The sequence below is a fragment of the Protobothrops mucrosquamatus genome, unplaced genomic scaffold (genome assembly GCF_001527695.2).
Source record: "Protobothrops mucrosquamatus isolate PMUCROS unplaced genomic scaffold, P.Mucros_1.0 scaffold2616, whole genome shotgun sequence".
In the NCBI taxonomy this organism is placed as follows: Eukaryota; Metazoa; Chordata; class Lepidosauria; order Squamata; family Viperidae; genus Protobothrops; species Protobothrops mucrosquamatus.
Window position 1 is genome coordinate 155423 of NW_015388670.1, and position 19078 is coordinate 174500.

The window sequence follows — 19078 nt, forward strand, 5'->3', positions numbered from 1 at the left end:
TTGGCCCCAAGTCACTCATCAGGCTTTCATGCCTAAAGTGGGACTAGAGTTCAATGCCTCCTTGTCCCTAAACCAGCATCTTAATCTAGACCAGGGGTAGGCAACCTTGGCTTTTATGACTCGTGGACTTCAACTCCCAGAATTCCTGAGCCAGCCATGCTGAGGGGAAAAGGAGGTTTCCAAACTGAGCCATGCTGACTCAGGAATTCTGGGAGTTGAAGTCCACGAGTCACAAAGGGGCCATAGTTCCCCCATGCTGGCTGAGGAATTCTGGGAGTTGAAGTCCACCGGCCAAGGTTGCCTATCCCTGTACTAGACCAAACTGGCTCTAACTAGCATTTTGCAAAGCAGAAAAATATTTAGAGAGGGAGAGAAAGGATGAGGTGGGGAGAATGTAATAGTGTAGAGTCCCTAACTTAAAACCAGTAACCGTTTTGATGTTACGACGTTGAAAAATTGACTTATGACCATTTTTCATACTGAGGACCATTGCAGAATCTGATCAAAATTCAAATGCTTGGCAACTGCCTCATATTAATGATGGTCACAGCGTCTTGGGGTCCTGTGATCCCTTTTGTGACCTTCTGACAAGCAAAGTCAATGGGGAAAATCAGATCCGCTTAAGAACCGTGTTCCTAGCTTAACTGCAGCAATCCACTTAACAACTGTGACAGGAAAGGTCCTAAAATGTTGCAAAACTCACAAGTGTCACGTTAGCAACAGAAATTCGGGGCCCAATTGCGGACTTTTATGTACAAAAACTATTTGCTAAAGCCTCAATAAGCTGAGGTAATTTTACTGGGGTGGGGTGGGGGAGGGGGAAAGAAGAGGGTGAAAAAAAAACTACACAGCCTTTGTGCAACCAGCTTCGTTAAAACAACTCAGCAAAATAAAATTCCGGTTTATTGTTGGACAATATTGTTTTCACACATACATCAAACAGGCCAAAAAGAAAAACAAAAAAATTAACAGCAACTTCTTAGACAAAAAGGAAAAAAAACCAAAAAAACAAAAAAACAAAACCCTTTTAATCTTTGGCCTTGCCATCTCATACAAACCCACTACTTTTATGGTACAAGGTAAAAGTACATACACACACACAAAAAAAAGTGTTGTTGGAATGCTCATCATAAAACGTTGGATTATTTTTTTTTGCATCATTTCTTTTTTTTACAAGGTCTTTTTTTTAAGTTTTCTTCTCCTTTCGAGACAATGGTTTTTTAGTTTGTTTTTTTGGACACGGTCACACCACAAGTAAAGTCAGGAATTTTTTTTGTTTCGTTTTTTTTTTTGTTTCGTTTATAAGGAACAAAAGAAGGAAAAAAAACGCACTTCAAAAGCCCCCCTCCCCCGCCCTTTTGGTCAATCGGAGATCGCGTTAAAAATGGCTGACCTCATCACAATATGTACAAAAATATAAAATGTAAATAAAAAATACAAACAAATTCTCCTTTTAAAGTTACTTTTAAGAAAGCAAACTGGGCCTTGAAGTTTTCAGTGGGGAGGGGAGGGACAGAGACTCCCCCAGCCACAATGGGGGAAGGGAGATTTTGGGGGGTGGGGAAGGGGTTCAAGTCGGAACAAAATGGCGGTTCTACGCCGTACGGCTTTTACGGGGTTCGTTTGCTCTACTTTATGATGGTGACCATTAGCAACAAGGGGACGTATTTATTTTATTTTTTTTTCTGTAACAGGAAGTTTTCAAAGGTAAAAGTAGGTCACGCTGGCCTTTTTTTAAAAAAATTTTTTCCTCTTTTTTTAAGTTTAAAAAAAAAAAGCTGTTTCTTTATTATTCTAACTCTCTAATCGTCTTCGTCGGTTTTCTGCTTCTTCGGATCGACATCGTCGTCCTGCAAGGACAAAAAGGGCCACAGGAATCAAGATTAGGGAGGGGATTTTCACCAGTATAAAATATCCCGTTCCGAGATCGAGATCTTTTTTCTGCTCCTGGAATCGGTTTTTGCGGCCAGGTCCATCCCTCCCGACAGTACCGAAACTGGGGGTTGAACCCCAGGTACTTGGTGCTCTCTCATCTTGGTTTTCTTGCAGACGTTTCATGACCCAACTAGCTTACATCATCAGTGCTAGAAGGGAGGAGGACTGTGGGATCTTTAGTGCTGTCTGAATTTGGTGGTTTTCTTGCAGACGTTTCACAACCCGACTAGGTAACTTCATCAGTGTTAGAAGAGAGTGGGGGGATTGCTCTCAGTTTATGTACAAGAGCTTGTGTTGTTATTGTGTTATTATGGTGATTCCTTTGTTAGCCTGCTGGTTTGCTACTGATTGTTGGTCTAACATTAATCTTGGGGTCAGTCTCCAACTCCCTCCTAACACTGTGATGTTCTCTAGTTGGGTCATGAAACGTCTGCAATAAAAATCACCCAACTCAGATAGCATCAAAGACACCCCCCCCAGTCCTCCTAACACTGATGATGTTACCTAGTTGGGTCATGAAATGTCTGCAAGAAAACCACCCAGCTCAGAGAGCACTAAACACCCCACAGTCCTCCTAGCACTGATGATGTTACCTAGTTGGGTCATGAAATGTCTGCAAGAAAACCACCCAGCTCAGAGAGCACTAAACACCCCACAGTCCTTCTCCTCCTCCCTTCTAGCCCTGATGATGTTACCTAGTTGGGTCATGAAATGTCTGCAAGAAAACCACCAAGCTCAGAGAGCACTAAACACCCCAGTCCTCCTCCTAGCACTGATGATGTTACCTACTTGAGTAACAAAACATCTTCAAGAACCCCACCAAGCTCAGAGAGCCACAAGGATGCCCCAGGTCCACCTTCCTATATCTTTCAGCAACGTAACAGCAGGAGCCCCTCACCACCTTCCTGATCCAACAGAACTCTTCAGGGACGTACCAAGCGGTGCAGGAAAAGCACGTTTATCCTTTCACACGCCCAACTGCCTTCCCATCCCATTTTCTTCTGTTATTTTTTGTGGGGGCTTATCACATAAAAGCCTCCCTTGTGAGGGATCAAGGCAGTTTCTAAATTTGGTAAATAAATAAAAAATAAATAAATAAAAAAACCTTTAGGCCTTTTTCCTAATGTCATTTTTTTTTTAAATCTGGGTCAGACTACATCCCCCATTTTCCTCAGCCACAACCCTGAGGTCCCTGCCTAGAATCCTCTGCGCTAAGAGTTATAGCTTGGATTATCTGTCGATTGCCTTTGCTCTGAAGATCCCTGGGAATGTCGGTTTATGAAAGTGCTTTTTTCAAGGGGCACCTGGACTTTCTGGTTTTTCTTTGAAGACGTTTCGCTTCTCATCCCAGAAGCTTCTTCAGGTCTGGCTGGAGCGTGGAGAATGGAAGGATTTATACTCCTTGCAGACAGCTGGTCATTTGCCTTCTTTTAGAGAGGAGTTGAGGCCACTTGGAGGTTTACCTGGCGCTTCAGGGTCACCTGAGTGGGGCAAATGGATGTGGAGCCTTCTTGGATCTGCAGAAAGGACCCCATTGTAGACAGTCCTTTCAGCCGTTCCAAGAAGGCTCCACGCCCATTTGCACCACTCAGGTGACCCCGAGGACACAGATAAATCTCCAGGTAGCCTCAACTCCTCTCTAAAAGAAGGCAAATGACCAGCGGTCTGCAAGGAGTATAAATCCATCCTCCACCATCCAGTCAGAACTGAATCAGCTTTCTAGATGAGAAGCAAAACGTCTTCAAGGAGAAAAAAAACAAGGAAGTCCAGTTGCCTCCTGGAAAAGCACTTTTGGGATAATTATGACCTCAGATCTCGGATCTCCATAGATATTAAACATTATGAATGGTAGAGATGGGGCCAAAACTGCTCCCCTCCTGGCCTTCTCTCCAAGGGTCCCTCACCTCATCGTCTTCAGCTGCCCGTTTGCCGGTCAGACCTTCAGCTTCATCGTCTTCGTCGCCATCTTCCTCTTCGCCTAGAAAAGGAAGAAGGACAGCTTGAGAAACGAGCTCCTGGCCCAAGGTTTCTTTACATCAGGGGTCTTCAAACGTGGCCCTTTGATGACTTGTGGACCAACTCCCACAATTCATGCCTGGCTGAGGAATTCTGGGAGTTGAAGTCCACAAGTCATCAAAGGGCCAGGTTTGAACACCCATCTTAAATCTAACAAACAAAATGGAGGCTGGCTGAGGAATTCTGGGAGTTGAAGTCCACCAGTCATCAAAGGGCCAGGTTTGAAGACCCGTCTTAAATATAACAAACAAAATGGAGGCTGGCTGAGGAATTCTGGGAGTTGAAGTCCACAAGTCATCAAAGGGCCATGTTTGAAGACCCCTGTCTTAAATCTAAAAAACAAAATGGAGGCTGGCTGAGGAATTCTGGGAGTAAAAGTCCACCAGTCATAAAAGGGCCAAGTCTGAAGACCCCTGTCTTAAATCTAACAAACAAAATGCAGGCTGGCTGAGGAATTCTGGGAGTTGAAGTCCACAAGTCATTAAAGGGCCAAGTTTGAAGACCCCTGTCTTAAATGTAACAAACAAAATGGAGGCTGGCTGAGGAATTCTGGGAGTTGAAGTCCACAAGTCATAAAAGGGCCAAGTTTGAAGACCCCTGTCTTAAATCTAACAAACAAAATGGAGGCTGGCTGAGGAATTCTGGGAGTTGAAGTCCACAAGTCATTAAAGGGCCAAGTTTGAAGACCCCTGTCTTAAATGTAACAAACAAAATGGAGGCTGGCTGAGGAATTCTGGGAGTTGAAGTCCACAAGTCATTAAAGGGCCAAGTTTGAAGACCCCTGTCTTAAATGTAACAAACAAAATGGAGGCTGGCTGAGGAATTCTGGGAGTTGAAGTCCACAAGTCATTAAAGGGCCAAGTTTGAAGACCCCTGTTTTACATCCTTCCAGGCTGATCCCCAAGACAGTGCCTTCAAAGCGGTCAGGGGTCCGCCAGAAGAGACGGGCTGAATTTATCTAAACCAGCATCCCGTTTCCTGTCCGTCGGCCAAACCAGATGCCGACAGGAAGTTGCAAAACATGAGGACGGAAGGGAGTCCTTCCTGAAATGAGTTGCTTCTAGGGAAATGTAGAAACCAAGCAGGCTTTCAGATCTGCCAGCTGTGTGTGTTTGTTATGTGTGTGCCAGACCAACACAGCCAACCTTCCCCAGTTCTCTTCCTTTTCCAATACAGGTAGATATTTCTGTCACTAAGCAAGATAGTTGCAAAGTGGATTTTTCCCCCTTTTGCGACGATTCTTGCAGTTGTTAAGTTTGTGACAGTCTTGTTAAAAAGTTGATTCGGCTTGTTGGAAGGTCGCAAAAGGGAATCTACGTGACACCCCCCCTCCCGCCCAGGACACTGCAACCGTCGTAAATACGAGTCAGTTGCCAAGCGGCTGAGTTTTGACGACATGACCACGGAGATGCTGCCACGGTCGTTAAAGTGTGAAAAAAATTGTTGTCACTTCGAATGGTCATTAAACAAACCGTCGTAAATCAAGGACCATTAAACCAAAAACCAAAAAAACCACCCCTGCGAAATAGGTTGTGCAGCAATAGGAAGCGTTGTGCTGAACACTCACCCATTAATTTCTACCACGCATGCAATTGTTAATGAATGTTAATTTTAATCTGAAATCCTGGCAAAGAGGACGTGGCTAAGAGTTAAGCTACCGAAGTGTTGGAAAAGCTTCCGGTTTCTTCCAAGAACCCTGGGGAGAAGAGAGACTTTGTGGGAAAAGCCAACGGCTGGGATGGAGGCCTTCCAACCGAGGCCACACAAGGCCCAGGGCAGCCAAGCGGGGGCTGCCTTGCCCAGCCGAAAGCCCATTACTTCCGCCTCTCTTCTCCACCATAAGCCTCTCCTTAATGAGAAGGGAGGGAGAGCCAGAACTCCCGCCAGTTTGGGCACACGGTTTCCAATTATCCCGCTTCTGGATTCTCCCCGTTTCCTTTCAAACTCTGAGAAGGGGAGAGAGAGAAAACAGGAGAGAGAGAGGAAGGGCAGAGGAGAGAGGCGAGGGGCAAGAGAGGAGAAAGAGAGGAAAGAAAGAAGAGAAAAAGACAAGAGAGGGGAAAGGAGGGAGACCGAAGAGAAAGGGGAGAAAGAGAGGAGGGAAAGAAGAGGAAGGAGAGGGGAGACAGAAAGGAAGGAGAGGAGAGGAAAAGAAAGGGTAGAGGAGAGAAATGAAAGGAAGAGAGAAAAGGAGGAGAGAGGGAAGCAGAGAAAGGAGAGAAGAGGAGAGAGAAGGAAGAGAAGAAGAGGGGAGAGAAAGGAGGAAGAGAAGGGGAAAGAGAAGAAAAAGAAGAGGCATTGAACACAACTTGATTCAGGAAAGGATGGAAACAAAGCCACAGCATCCAGAGACCACCCAATCTGACTGGAGAGGGAGATCTTCCCTCACCCCGAGTTTCCCAGCCAGAGCTGGGGGGTGGTTGCTTTAAGGCTCTTGGATTAAATAAATGGGCTCGCCTGACCCTTCCCAGAGAGGCCACTAAGCTGGCTTAAGTGCCACTGGGATCTGCGAGAGATTAGGGTCACCTGAGAATAACTTTTTCACACACACCCCACCTGCAAGATCAGCTTCTCCAATTTCGTGGCACACAAAGCCAATTGAGAGAGGAGAGGAGAAAGAGAGAGAAGGGAAGAGAGAGAGAGAGAAGAGAGGGAGGAGAAAGAGGGAGAGAAGAGAAGAGAGAAGAAAGAAGAGAAGAGAGGGAGAGAAGAGAGAGAAGAGAGAAGAAAGAGAAGAGAGGGAGAGGAAAGAGAGAAAAGAGGGAGAAAGAGAGAGAGAGAAGAGAGGAGAGAAGAAAGAGAGAAGAAAGAGAAGAGAGGGAGAGAAAAGAGGGAGAAAAAGAGAGGGAGAGGAGAGGGAGGAGAGGAGAGAAGGGGGGGGAGGCTGGCAGTACAAGGCACCCCCCCATGGCTTCTGGGCTCCGTTCCCCCCCACCCACTTCCTCCTCCATCAGCAGGCAGGGTGTATCCAGGCAACTGTCCCCACCCGGCAACGGAAACTGGAAAACAACAGCCGGGATGCCAGTGGACTTATTGGGGGGGGGGGGGGGGGAAGCCCCCAAGGGGGGCCTGCCGCTTTCTAATTCCTGGCAGAGTCGCCTCCTTGACGGGCGGGCGGCAGGTTTGGCTCAGCGGGTCTGGCAGCTGGCATTTTATGGGCGCCTTCCAGCTGGCAGGGGAGTCAGGGCGGGGCAGCCAAGCCCAGGGAGAGAGCGCCCGTCCAGGGCAACTGCGGGTCATTCGAAGNCAGCAAGCGGGTCTGGCCTAGGGTGAATTTTAAATAGGGACAATTTTAATGATTTTAATAAGACACAGCGACAAATATTTGTTTTTAATTGGTTTTTATTGGGGATAATGTTTTATACTGTTTTAATATGCTGTGAGCCGCCCTGAGTCCTGTGGGGAGAAGGGCGGCATATAAGTCCAATAAATGAAATGAAATGAAAGGGCCAGGTTTGAAGACCCGTCTTAAATCTAACAAACAAAATGGAGGCTGGCTGAGGAATTCTGGGAGTTGAAGTCCACAAGTCATTAAAGGGCCAAGTTTGAAGACCCGTCTTAAATCTAAAAAACAAAATGGAGGCTGGCTGAGGAATTCTGGGAGTTGAAGTCCACAAGTCATTAAAGGGCCAAGTTTGAAGACCCCTGCTTTACATCCTTCCAGGCTGATCCCCAAGACAGTGCCTTCAAAGCGGTCAAGAGTCCGCCAGAAGAGACGGGTTGAATTTATCTAAACTAGCATCCCGTTTCCTGTCCGTCGGCCAAACCAGATGCTGACAGGAAGTTGCAAAACATGAGGACAGAAGGGAGTCCTTCCTGAAAAGAGTTGCTTCTAGGGAAATGTAGAAACCAAGCAGGCTTTCAGATCTGCCAGCTGTGTGTGTTTATGTGTGTGCCAGACCAACACAGCCAACCTTCCCCACTTATCTTCCTTTTCCAATACAGGTAGACATTTCTGTCACTAAGCAAGATAGTTGCAAGGTGGATTTTTCCCCCTTTTACAACGATTCTTGCAGTTGTTAAGTTTGTGACACTCTTGTTAAAAAGTTGATTCGGCTTGTTGGAAGGTCGCAAAAGGGGATCTACGTGACACCCCCCCTCCCGCCCAGGACACTGCAACCGTCGTAAATACGAGTCAGTTGCCAAGCGGCTGAGTTTTGACGACGTGACCACGGAGATGCTGCCACGGTCGTTAAAGTGTGAAAAAAATTGTTGTCACTTCAAATGGTCATTAAACAAACCGTCGTAAATCGAGGACCATTAAACCAAAAACCAAAAAACCCACCCCTGCGAAATAGGTTGTGCGGCAATAGGAAGCGTTTTGCTGAACACTCACCCATTAATTTCTACCACGCATGCAATTGTTAATGAATGTTAATTTTAATCTGAAATCCTGGCAAAGAGGACGTGGCTAAGAGTTAAGCTACCGAAGTGTTGGAAAAGCTTCCGGTTCCTACCAAGAACCCTGGGGAGGAGAAAGACTTTGTGGGAAAGGCCGGCGGCTGGGATGGAGGCCTTCCAACCGAGGCCACACAAGGCCCCGGGGCAGCCAAGCGGGGGCTGCCTTGCCCAGCCGAAAGCCCATTACTTCCGCCTCTCTTCTCCACCATAAGCCTCTCCTTAATGAGAAGGGAGGGAGAGCCAGTTTGGGCACAAGGTTTCCAATTATCCCGCTTCTGGATTCTCCCCGTTTCCTCTCAAACTCTGAGAAGGGGAGAGAGAGAAAATAGGAGAGAGAAAGAGAGGAAGGGCAGAGGAGAGAGAAGAGGGGCGAGAGAGGAGAAAGAGAGGAAAGAAAGAAGAGAAAAAGACAAGAGAGGGGAAAGGAGGGAGACCGAAGAGAAAGGGGAGAAAGAGAGGAGGGGAAGAAGAGAAAGAGGAAGGAAGGAGAGGGGAGACAGAAAGGAAGGAGAAGATGGTAGAGAGGAGAGAAATGAGAGAAAGGAAAAGAGAAGAGAGGGAGAGAAAGGAAAGGAGGAAAAGAAGGGGAAAGAGAAGAAAAAGAAGAGGCATTGAACACAACTTGATTCAGGAAAGGATGGAAACAAAGCCACAGCATCCAGAGACCACCCAATCTGACTGGAGAGGGAGATCTTCCTTCACCCCCAGAGTTTTCCAGCCAGAGCTGGGGGGTGGTTGCTTTAAGGCTCTTGGATTTAAATAAATGGGCTTGCCTGACCCTTTCCCAGAGAGGCCAATAAGCTGGCTTAAGTGCCACTGGGATCTGCGAGAGAGATTAGGGTCACCTGAGAATAACTTTTTCACACACACCCCACCTGCAAGATCAGCTTCTCCAATTTCGTGGCACGCAAAGCCAATTGAGGAGAGGAGAAAGAGACAGAAGGGGGGAGAGAGAGAAGAGAGGGAGAGAGGAGAAAGAGGGAGAGAAGAAAGAGAGAAGAGAGAAGAAGAGAGGGATAAGAGAGAGAAGAGAGAAGAGGAGAGAGAGAAGAAAGAAGGGAGGGAAGAGAGGAGGGAGAGAAGAGAGAGGAGAGGGAGAGAGGAGAAAGGAGAAAGAGAGAAGAAAGAGAGAAGAGAGAAGAGAGAAGAAGAGAGGGAGAAGAGAGAAGAGGAGAGAGAGAAGAGAGGGAGAGGAGAGGGAAAAGAAAGAAGAGAGGGAAGAGAGGAGAGGGAGAGAAGAGAGAGAAGAGAGAGGGAGAAGAAAGAGAGGGAAGAGAGGAGAGGGAGAGAAGAGAGAGGGAGGAGAGAGAGGGAGGAGAGAAGAGAGAGAGAGGAGGGAGGGAAGGCAGGACGGGGGAGGCTGGCAGTGCAAGGCACCCCCCCATGGTTTCTGGGCTCCGTTCCCCCCCACACACCCTTCCTCCTCCATCAGCAGGCAGGGTGTATCCAGGCAACTGTCCCCACCCGGCAACGGATACTGGAAAACAACAGCCGGGATGCCAGTGGACTTATTGGGGGGGGGGAGAAGCCCTCAATGGGAGCCTGCCGCTTTCTAATTCCTGGCAGAGTCGCCTCCTTGACGGGCGGGCGGCAGGTTTGGCTCAGCGGGTCTGGCAGCTGGCATTTTATGGGCGCCTTCCAGCTGGCAGGGGAGTCAGGGCGGGGCAGCCAAGCCCAGGGAGAGAGCGCCCGTCCAGGGCAACTGCGGGTCATTCGAAGCGCCAAAAGCGTTGGCAGCTTTGCCCAGTCTGTGGCATCGATCGACGAACGAGTCCCTGCACAACGCAGGGCGTCCTCGGCTTACGACGGTTCGCTTAGCGGCCGTTCGAAATTGCAAACGTGGCCCTTTATTTAATGACTGGTGGACTTCAAACTCCCAAAATTCCCAAGATGCCGTTTTGATAAAACTGCAGGCTTGGATCCAGACCAGGCGTCTTCAAACTTGGTTTTTTATGACTTGTGGACTTCAACTCCCAGAATTCCTCAGCCAGGCCGTTGCAGCCATCTCCGTAGTCGGTGTTTTGTGTGTGTGTGTGTGTGTGTAACTTTGGATGCTTGGCCACGGGATCCCCTTTGGCGACCTTCCAGCAAGCAAAAGTCCACGGGGGAGCCGGGTTCACTTAACAACCCGTTTACTAACTTAAGAACTGCAGTGGTTCACTTAACAACTTTTGTGGTTAACTGGGGGGCGAAATTCGCTTAACGAATGTTTCGCTTTGCAACAGCAAACGGCGGGAAAGCCCGACAATTAGGGCTAACCCCAAAAGCAGGTGTTTTCCCCCCAAGATGCACCAGCCCAGGAATATCAAATTACAGAGGCTGCACCTTGTGCCGTGCAAGAACGGACCTGCATTTATCTTCCGGGCAAAAAAATTCTGCCCAGCTAGCAATTACAGGGAATCCCTGCTTAGTGACCGTTCAAAGTTACAACGGCCCTAAAAAAAATGACTTATGACCGGTTTTTTCACGCTTATGATTATTGCAGCGTCCCTGTTGTCAAAACTCGGACGCTGGACGAACTGGCTCGTATTTACGACGGTCGCAGCGTCCCCGGGGTGTGTCACGTGATCCCCTTTGGCGACTTTCTGACGAGCAAAGTCAATGGGGGGGAAGCTGGATTCGCTTAACGACCGTGTTAATAACTGAACGACTGCAGGGGCGGCGAGGAAAGTCGTAAGACGGGGCAAAGCTCCCTTAGTGACAGACGTTTTGAGCTGAATTGTGGTCGTTAAGTCGTTAAGGACTGCTTGGAATAGCCTCTTCACCCAGCCTTCCCCAAGGAAGAGCTCTCCGGGCGTTGGGGCCCATTTGCAAAAGCCCATCCGGTACAGCTGGGCAACTAGTCTCTTTTTCAGACTATACTGAGATTTGTTCCTTCTATTTAACAGCAATTGCCTTCTTTCGCTCCTGAACGGCTACTTGGTTGAAATGGGGGCATTTCCCATTTTGCCTTTTGTTGATCTTAACTGCACAGACTTTTATTTGCACTGTATTTTTAACGGGTTTTATGGAAAACTGCCCAGACAAGTTTGGGTTTTTTTTATTTTTTATTTATTTATTTTTAAATCTAATAAATATTCCACAAGTTCAACTCCAACAGAAGCTCCAGAATGCGTTCTTCCTCAGTCCCGGAAGTCAAACAGTTTGGAAAAGAAAGAAGGAAAGAAGGAAGGAAGGAAGGAAGAAAGAGAAAAAAAAAGAAAAAAGAAAAAAGGAAGGAAAGGAAGAAAGAAAGAAAGAGAAAAAAAAAGAAAAAAGGAAAGGAAGGAAAGAAAGAAAGAAAGAAGCAGTTTGGCCTAGTGGTTAAGTCACCAAGCTAGAAAATGGGAGATGGCGAGTTTTAGTCCCATCCTAGCAGGAAAGCCAGCTGGGTGACTTTGGGCTAATCGCCAGGAGACGGTGAGTTCTAGTCCTGACTTAGCCATGAAAGCCAGTTGGGTGACTTTGGGCCAATTAGCAGGAGAAGATGAGTTCTAGTCCCGCCTTAGGCCTGAAAGCTGGCTGGGTGACTTTGGACCAATCAGCAGAAAAGATGAGTTCTAGTCCCGCCTTAGGCATGAAAACCAGCTGGACGGCTTTGGGTCAATCACTGGGAGATGGTGAGTTCAAATTCTGCCTTAGGCAGGAAGCTGGCTGGATGACATTGGGCCAGTCTCTCTCTCTCTCTCTCAGCCCAGCCCAGCCCACCTCACCGGGTTGTTGTGAGGGGAAAAAAAAGGGAGGAAGGAGTATTAGGAACGTTAAGATGGGATAAATATACATCGGTAAAATAATAAATATATTTTTCTGCACATTTTTGGTTGGAACGCAACCCGTCTGGTTTGAAAGAATAGAATATAATAACTTGATTGTCACTTCTTAGGTACATTAATTGGCATACGTTAAAATGAAACTTCGCCGCAATGTATGCCAATTAATGTACCTTTCAAAGTGACAATAAAGTTATTATTCTGTTCATCCCAGTCCTTTAGAAGGCGGCACCATTTAAGTGAACGGTTGCTTTTAATTCCTGCCCCCCCCTCCAAAAGGTCACACCTGGAGACTTCTGTGAATTCCAGATCCTGGCACCCGTTTTTGCGAATGCACACAATCCTATTTAGTTGTTTTCCCCCTGCTGAGATCACCCACAGGGGTAAAGACGAACTTTTGACTCGTTCATCGTGCCCTACGCAAAAGGGCCACCAGGGGGAGCCAGCCCCCTCCACGCTTCCAATCCTAGCAAGGCTCATCTTAACCTTCTCCAACGCGGTGCCCTCCGTTCGGGCAGACTGACATTTCCCCACCATGACCCCAAAAGGAAAAATTTACCATCGCCTTCTTCCTCATCCTCCTCCTCGTCGCCGACCTCTTCCTCTTCGTCGTCTACCTCGTTGTCCGCCTCCTGTTCCCCGTTTTCCTCGTTCTCCTTTGCGGAAATGAAGCACACTTAAAAAAAAAAAATGGGGAGCCTATCAAACACCTCCCCCCCCATTCATTTCACCAAACTGGCCCTTACAGATCTACGGCCTGTAACAAAGCCATCTCTGTTGGAAGTCCTACAGCTGTGACAAAAGAGCTGTCGTTTACAGGGCAGTTTGCGGAAACTAAAAAGGGGAGGGGGCAATGCTGGCTCAGGAATTCTGGGAGTTGAAGTCCACAAGTCATAAAAGGGCCAGGGTCCCCCCCCCACACCCCTGCTCTGCACACCCTGAGCTGGCTGGGGAATTCTGGGAGTTGAAGCCCACCCCTCTTCAAGTGATTAAGGTTAAGAAACACTGCTTGACGCTCCCCTGTATGAATAGAATACTTGAAATATGGACTGGTGTCCCTTCCTTACATGAGAAGAACTAATGTCCTGGGTTCACACACCACTCTAAACCAGAGTTCAGAATCACGGAGTGGGAAGGGACCGTGGAGGTCTTCTAGTCCACCCCTTGCTCAAGCAGGAAATTCTATAGTGCCATTCCAGACAAGTGGCTGTCCAGTCTCTTCTTAAAAGCTTTAGTGTTGGAGCCTTGACAACTTCTAGAGGCAGGTTGTTCCACTGGTTAATTGTCCTCACTGTCAGGAAACTCCAATTTATCTAGGTTGCTTCTCTCCTTGGTTAGTTTCCATCTGTTGTTTCTTGTCCTGCCTTCAGGTGCTTTGGAGAATAGCTTGACTCCCTCTTCTTTGGGGCAGCCCCTCAAATACTGGAAGACTGCTAATCATGTCACCCCTCGTCCGTCTCTTCACTAGACTAGAATTAACCAAGCAGAATTGCCATAGTTTGCAGAACCTGCTAATTAAGATTAAACTCCAATGGCTTAAGCTTCTACAGGGGCTGGCTGCCAGCCTGAACTGTCCAGCTTATCTCTAACCACATCTGAGGATGGTTGTGGGAATGTGGACGGAGTGATCCCTCGCAGCAGGACCAGGAAGTTAAAAAAATGAGCCAATGCAAAGTTTCTCCTATTTAGGAAACTTCAATGGGGGGGTGGTCACCGGCTCTTCCTACCCCCCAACCCCCCCAATTTCATCCCAGCTGAGATACTTACAGCATTGCCGTTGGCCGGGGCATCCCTCCCGTTTTCTGTTTCTTCCACAACTTCCTTCTTTTCTTTCAAATCCTGAAAAGGGGCAAAAAGGAAAAGAAAGCACCATGAGTCACCGGGATTCCAGCCTCCCCCAACAGGATTGGTGCAAATCCCTAGGCAGGAGAATGCCCGACATCCTTTTCCCTCCCGAAAGTTGGGGGGGGGGCGCGCGAAAAAAGTAAACACAACACGGTCATCAACACAACTACTATGTAGGAGTTGTAAGGCTTTCTTTGCAGGCCCTCAAATCACAGCAAGAGGGGACTGACCAGACTCAAAACCCTTCCAAGGCGAAGGGAGTTTGTGATGCGTTTTTATTCATTTTATTTTATTTATTTTTTTAAAGGGCTTTCCTCTCTCTCATCTGCTCCCTTCCCCTACAAATGAGGGTGCAATTCCTGTGGCAAGGCAGTGTGACCTGCCAGTGAACAACTGTCCACCACCACCACACCAAAACCCTTGCATTGTTGTGTCTTGGCGTGTTCCAGAACTGGAAGGGCGAAGAGGGAGCCCTCGTATAAACACAATTCTGCAGAAACACTTGCCTGTAGGGGGAAAAACAACAAGGTGCCAGGGGCGGACTTAACAAACGGGCTATCTATCTTTTTCATTCTCCACGGAGCGTTAACAGGCAAATAAAGAATAATCTTCCCGCAGATTATTAGACAAGCGTTGGTTCGCACGACTCAAGAGCGAGCGGTTTTCTTAAACCTCTCCGGGTCAGCCCATGTTTGCCCCCCAAAACAGCCCACGGTCTTAGCCTCCACGTGCCTCAAAACTGCGGCCAAAGTGAGAATTTAAAAAGGAATTTCCTTTTTAAAAACTGAACTGCCAGCCCCATCTACTCTTTTAAAGAGTACAGGTAGTTCTGGACTTAGAAAACAGGCACTGAAAAAAGTGATCGATGACCGGTTTTTCGCTCTTATTTTCTTTGTAGCAGCCCCGTCATCCAAATTCAGGTGCTTGGCAACTGGTTCATACTTATGACCGTTTTTTTGCTGTGCCAAGGTCACGTGACCCCTTTTTGATAAGCAAAATCGGAGGGGAGCCCAGATTCATTTAACAACCACGGCACCCACTTATCAAGTGCACAACTGCGGCCAGATATGTTGTAAAATGGGGCAAAACTGCACTTCGCCAACGCGTCTCACTTAACGAAATTTGGGGGCTCAATTGTGGCCATTAAGCCGAGGGACTACTTGTAGTTTCTACCTTTCCTGCCCTTACAGTTGTTGCAAAAGCTGGCTTGATCTGTGGCAATCTGTCTGGTCATTCTAATTTCCAGATCCAGATCTTCTAAAAGGCAAACTCTTTGCTCTGCGGTAGGAAAGCAGCAGCCAAATTCATGGAAAAAAAGCATCCAGTTCCCTAAATTTGAACTTTTTACAAAGGCCAGGAAAAGCCGCTGCCTCCAATGCCATTTCAAGAACACAAGCACTATTTTTTCCCCTTTTTCCCTAGACAGAGTCTCCTAGAAAAATCACCCACCGCAGCCTCCAGCTTACAAGCAACAACACGTTTGAAGTCCAATGTTTACGTCTTTGACAGATCCCGATAAGGCTCCCTTATAATTATAAGCCCGGCAAAAGCTGTTTACTGCTTCAAGGCCAGCCACAACACAGGGCGAGGGCTGATCCTAAAAGTTGCCATCTAGGCAAGGCATTATTAGCAAAAGCACACAAAAACAAAAAGCCAAGGTCCGGCATTGTGTATCTTACAGAGACACATGTTTTATTAATGGCCCCATCAATACAGAAGAATGCCATTTGCTAACAGGGAGAATATGGGCAATAAAACAGAAGCCATAATAAGCCAAACAGACACACACAAACACACACACAACTCCACTACCACTGCAGCTTTTAACCAAAAACCACACTGCTGCCAAATGCACTGATGCACCCTTGATTAATTCCAAGCTTTCTTAAGTGCTTCTCTCCCTAATTCTTAAATCAGGCAGAGTGTGTGTGTGCTTTCTTTTTTTTTTTTTTTGGCTTTTCAAAGGCCCATTAAAAAAAAAAGAAGAAAAACAAACTGGCAGTAACGACATCCTCCTTCCTGCAGGGGGCGCAAGAGCTGCAACCACCACCCCCCTCTTCCCCGCGGCCGGCGGCGGCAATCAAGGCCATGCGCTCTGGGCCAATTCAAACCTGCGCGCCACAGTTGGCGCCACTTCGATTGGCCGGCCGGCCCCGACCTCCCAAAGTACGCCGGGGCGCGTAGTCCTTCCCGAGCGGGAGAGCGCAGTCGAGGCAATAGGCAGCGGCCGGGGGAGCGGACTACGACTCCCAAGAGGCGCCGCGCGGGCGGGGACCGGGGAAGGCGAAAAGCGAGAGAAAGCGGCACGTGGTGGCGGTGGGGCGGCTTTGGCTTGCCGCTCGCTCGCTGTTTACTGCGGCCGCAGACAGCCGGGGGCGGCGCTGGAGAGAAGGGCCGCCGCCCGCCTGGGAAATCAATCTCAAGCTTTCTTCTGCCCCCCCCCCCAACTCCGCGTTTTAATGCCCAGATGCCGGGAGCGGGGAAAAAGCAGCGCAAGGCTTTTCTCCCCAGGACTGGATATAGGGTGTTGTGTTTGTGTGTGTGTGTGTGGGGGTGAATACCCCCCTCCCCTGCGAGGGCTTCCCCAGGGGGAGCCCCGCGATCCCCGGGGCTGCCCTCCCCAGCGCAATCCCCGCGAGAGCCACCTTCCAGCCGCTTTTCCAGCCCCGCAGGTTGCAACCTGCCCCCAAAGGTGACCCTTTGCAGGAAACAAAGCCCCCCGCCGCCCCGTCTAGGGTCCGGGGCGGGATCTTTTTGATAACCCGCCTCCCCCCCCCCACCCGGTCCAGGTCGATCCCCGCGTGGGAGAACGCGGGGCTGGGCCGATCGGCATCGGGGAGGGGGCTCCCGGCCGCCCCTTCCCACCAGGAATGAGGCCGGAATTGCGTTCCCCCCCCGTCGCCCTTTTCTCCGGCATCCCCGAGACTGGAGACCCGGCGATTCCCTTCCCTCCCCCCCCGCCCGGGCACCCAACGGCGATTACATTGTATCCACCGCCCGCGAGGAAGGGAAAGGGCCCGACGGGCGGGGGGCCGAAGCTAGCCTTCCTTCCCCCCCCACTGTCTGCCTTTCGGGGAGGGGGCGCCCCGAAAAACGCCGCGCAGCATCGCCAGCCCGTCCGTCCTTCCCTCCTCCTCCCTCCCTTCCATCCATAGGGACGCGCGAGTTCCGCCGGGCGGGTAGCTTCAATCCGCCTTCCGACGTCTCCTCTTGCCCTCTTCTCCTCTCTCTCCACCGCCCCCCCCCGTCGGAGCGGCTTGCCTCTTCAAGGGGGGGAGGGGAAGCAAGCGGGGTTAGGGCCATCCGGAGTTCAAAGGGGGGCGCCCCAACTTTCGGGAAGGGGAAAGATTCCCACCCCCGGAGGTCTCTAAACATTCGCCCCCCCCCCCCGTTTCTCCCTTCGCCTGTCGATTCCCATTCAGCCCTCGGGGTTTTGCCGGTAGAGGACGGAGGGGGCGACGGGGCGAGCCGAGCGATCGGGCCGGGAAGCCGCCGACGGGACGCGCTCCGCCTGCTGGAAACAAAGAAACGCGCTGCCGGACGGCAGCAAGCCGGGGCTGCCGGATCCGACGCCCGGGGCAGAGCCCGGCTGCCTTCCAAGGGCTCGTTCTCTCTCTCTCTCTCGCCCCCCGTCCCCCCGTGCCAAACCGCTTCCGATTTTCTCTCTCCAGGCAAGAGGTGGAGGGGGGGTCCGCGAAGTTGTTTCCGCGCAATTAGCCCGAGCCAATTAGTGCTAACGAGGGGGCGCGCGCAAGACGCGCACAACTTGCCCTCCCCCCCCCCCGCTCGCCGAAGAGGGCAAGCGGGAAGGGAAAGCCGAGCCGCGCTCCGGGATCAGGTGCGGAGTCGAACGGCCGGGAATAAGGAAGGCATCTCGCCAAGCCGGCGCCTGCAATCGCGCCCGCCCGCCCGCCGGTCGGACGCTCGCTCGCTCGCTCGCTCGGCCTTTGCGCCCGGCCAACTTTCGGCTTTTTCTTCCCGCGGGGCACAAAAGGGGTCCTGGAAGTTCGCCGCCCCGTCTGTCAAAAAGCCCCGCGCCGTCTTTCCACGGGCAGCGCTTACCCACCCACCCACCAAGCGCCCACTCAAGCCTGGCAAAACCGGAGGGGGGAAAAAGCCCGCGACGGCCCGCGAAACGACCTGCCTTGCCCGCCTCTCCCGAGGCGTTCCGGGCGCCCCCACGGGGGCCGAACTCCCCCCCCCCGCGACCCACGCAAGGATGCCAGGCCGGCGGGATAAGAAAGCCGGGCAAGCGGCGCAAGAGCCGAGCCGGATCGCAAACAAAGGAAGGAGGAAGCCCGAAGCGGAGGAGACACGAGTGCACGCCGCGCGTTGCGGGAGAAGCGAAAGCGCAAGGAGCGCATTCACCCGCGCGCATCTACAAGCCTACAGGGATTTCCACCGGGGTGCAAAAAGGGTGCAAGAAGAAAAACAACAACCACCACCAGCCGATCCGGACGTTCCGCCCAGGCTTACCTTGGTGGAGATCTCGGAGCTGGTATCCACGGCTGTGTCTGACATGGCTGGAGTTGTGCGGAGGAAAAAGCCCGCGACTTGTACAAAAGGGAGCCCCGAAGACGGGAAGAGATCCGAGGGCGCGTACGCGGCGTGGGCTGGAGAGGGGGGGGGAGGTTGTTGCAAAACGCGGAGGGAGGGGGAAGCGGAGGCAGAGGAGACGGCGACGGAGGAGGAAGAGGAGGAGGAAGATGAAGAAGCGAAGCCCCGCGACGATAAACGCGCAAGCCCGACAGCCGGCTCAGGAACAATGCAAAGATGGCTTTGGATGCCAGTGGAGGGTTCACGCGGTGCCGCCGCCTTTAATATAGACCGGTGGGCGGCGCCAGCACTCCCCTCGCCGGCCCCGATTGGGCGGCCCGGGAGAAGCCGCCGGCGCCCATTGGCCGAGCGGCCGAACAATGGGCAAGGCTGCTGACGAGCCGTCGGGGGGCCGCGGCGCCCTCCTTCCCCCGGGCGGCGCGCTCGGCAGGCGGGCCGCGCAAAGAGGGGAGGCGCGGAGGCGGCTTTTGCAAAACACCCGCGCGCAGGAGGGAGGCGCTGCAAAGGCCGCGCAGTCGGAGGGAGGGAGGGGGGGAGTTGCACTCACCCCACCCCCACCCCGCTCTCGTTGCATG

At 50.7% G+C, this 19078-nt stretch overlaps 1 protein-coding gene across 2 annotated transcripts; it reads right to left on the reverse strand.

Moving 5' to 3' along the window:
• Positions 1-1654: 1654 nt before the first annotated feature.
• On the reverse strand, positions 1655-18642 carry PTMA (prothymosin alpha). Of its 2 annotated transcripts, none has more exons than XM_015825395.1 (5): positions 18423-18642; positions 13869-13940; positions 12661-12757; positions 3840-3913; positions 1655-1850 (listed from the first exon to the last, which is right to left on the reverse strand). In XM_015825395.1, the coding sequence occupies exons 1-5, from the start codon at positions 18465-18467 to the stop codon at positions 1803-1805; spliced, it is 336 nt and encodes a 111-aa protein (XP_015680881.1). In that variant the 5' UTR covers positions 18468-18642; the 3' UTR covers positions 1655-1802. The 2 variants fall into 2 exon arrangements, with proteins under 2 accessions (XP_015680881.1, XP_015680880.1); XM_015825394.1 differs by having other exon boundaries at positions 12661-12754; positions 18423-18573.
• Between the last annotated feature and the right edge of the window lie 436 nt (positions 18643-19078).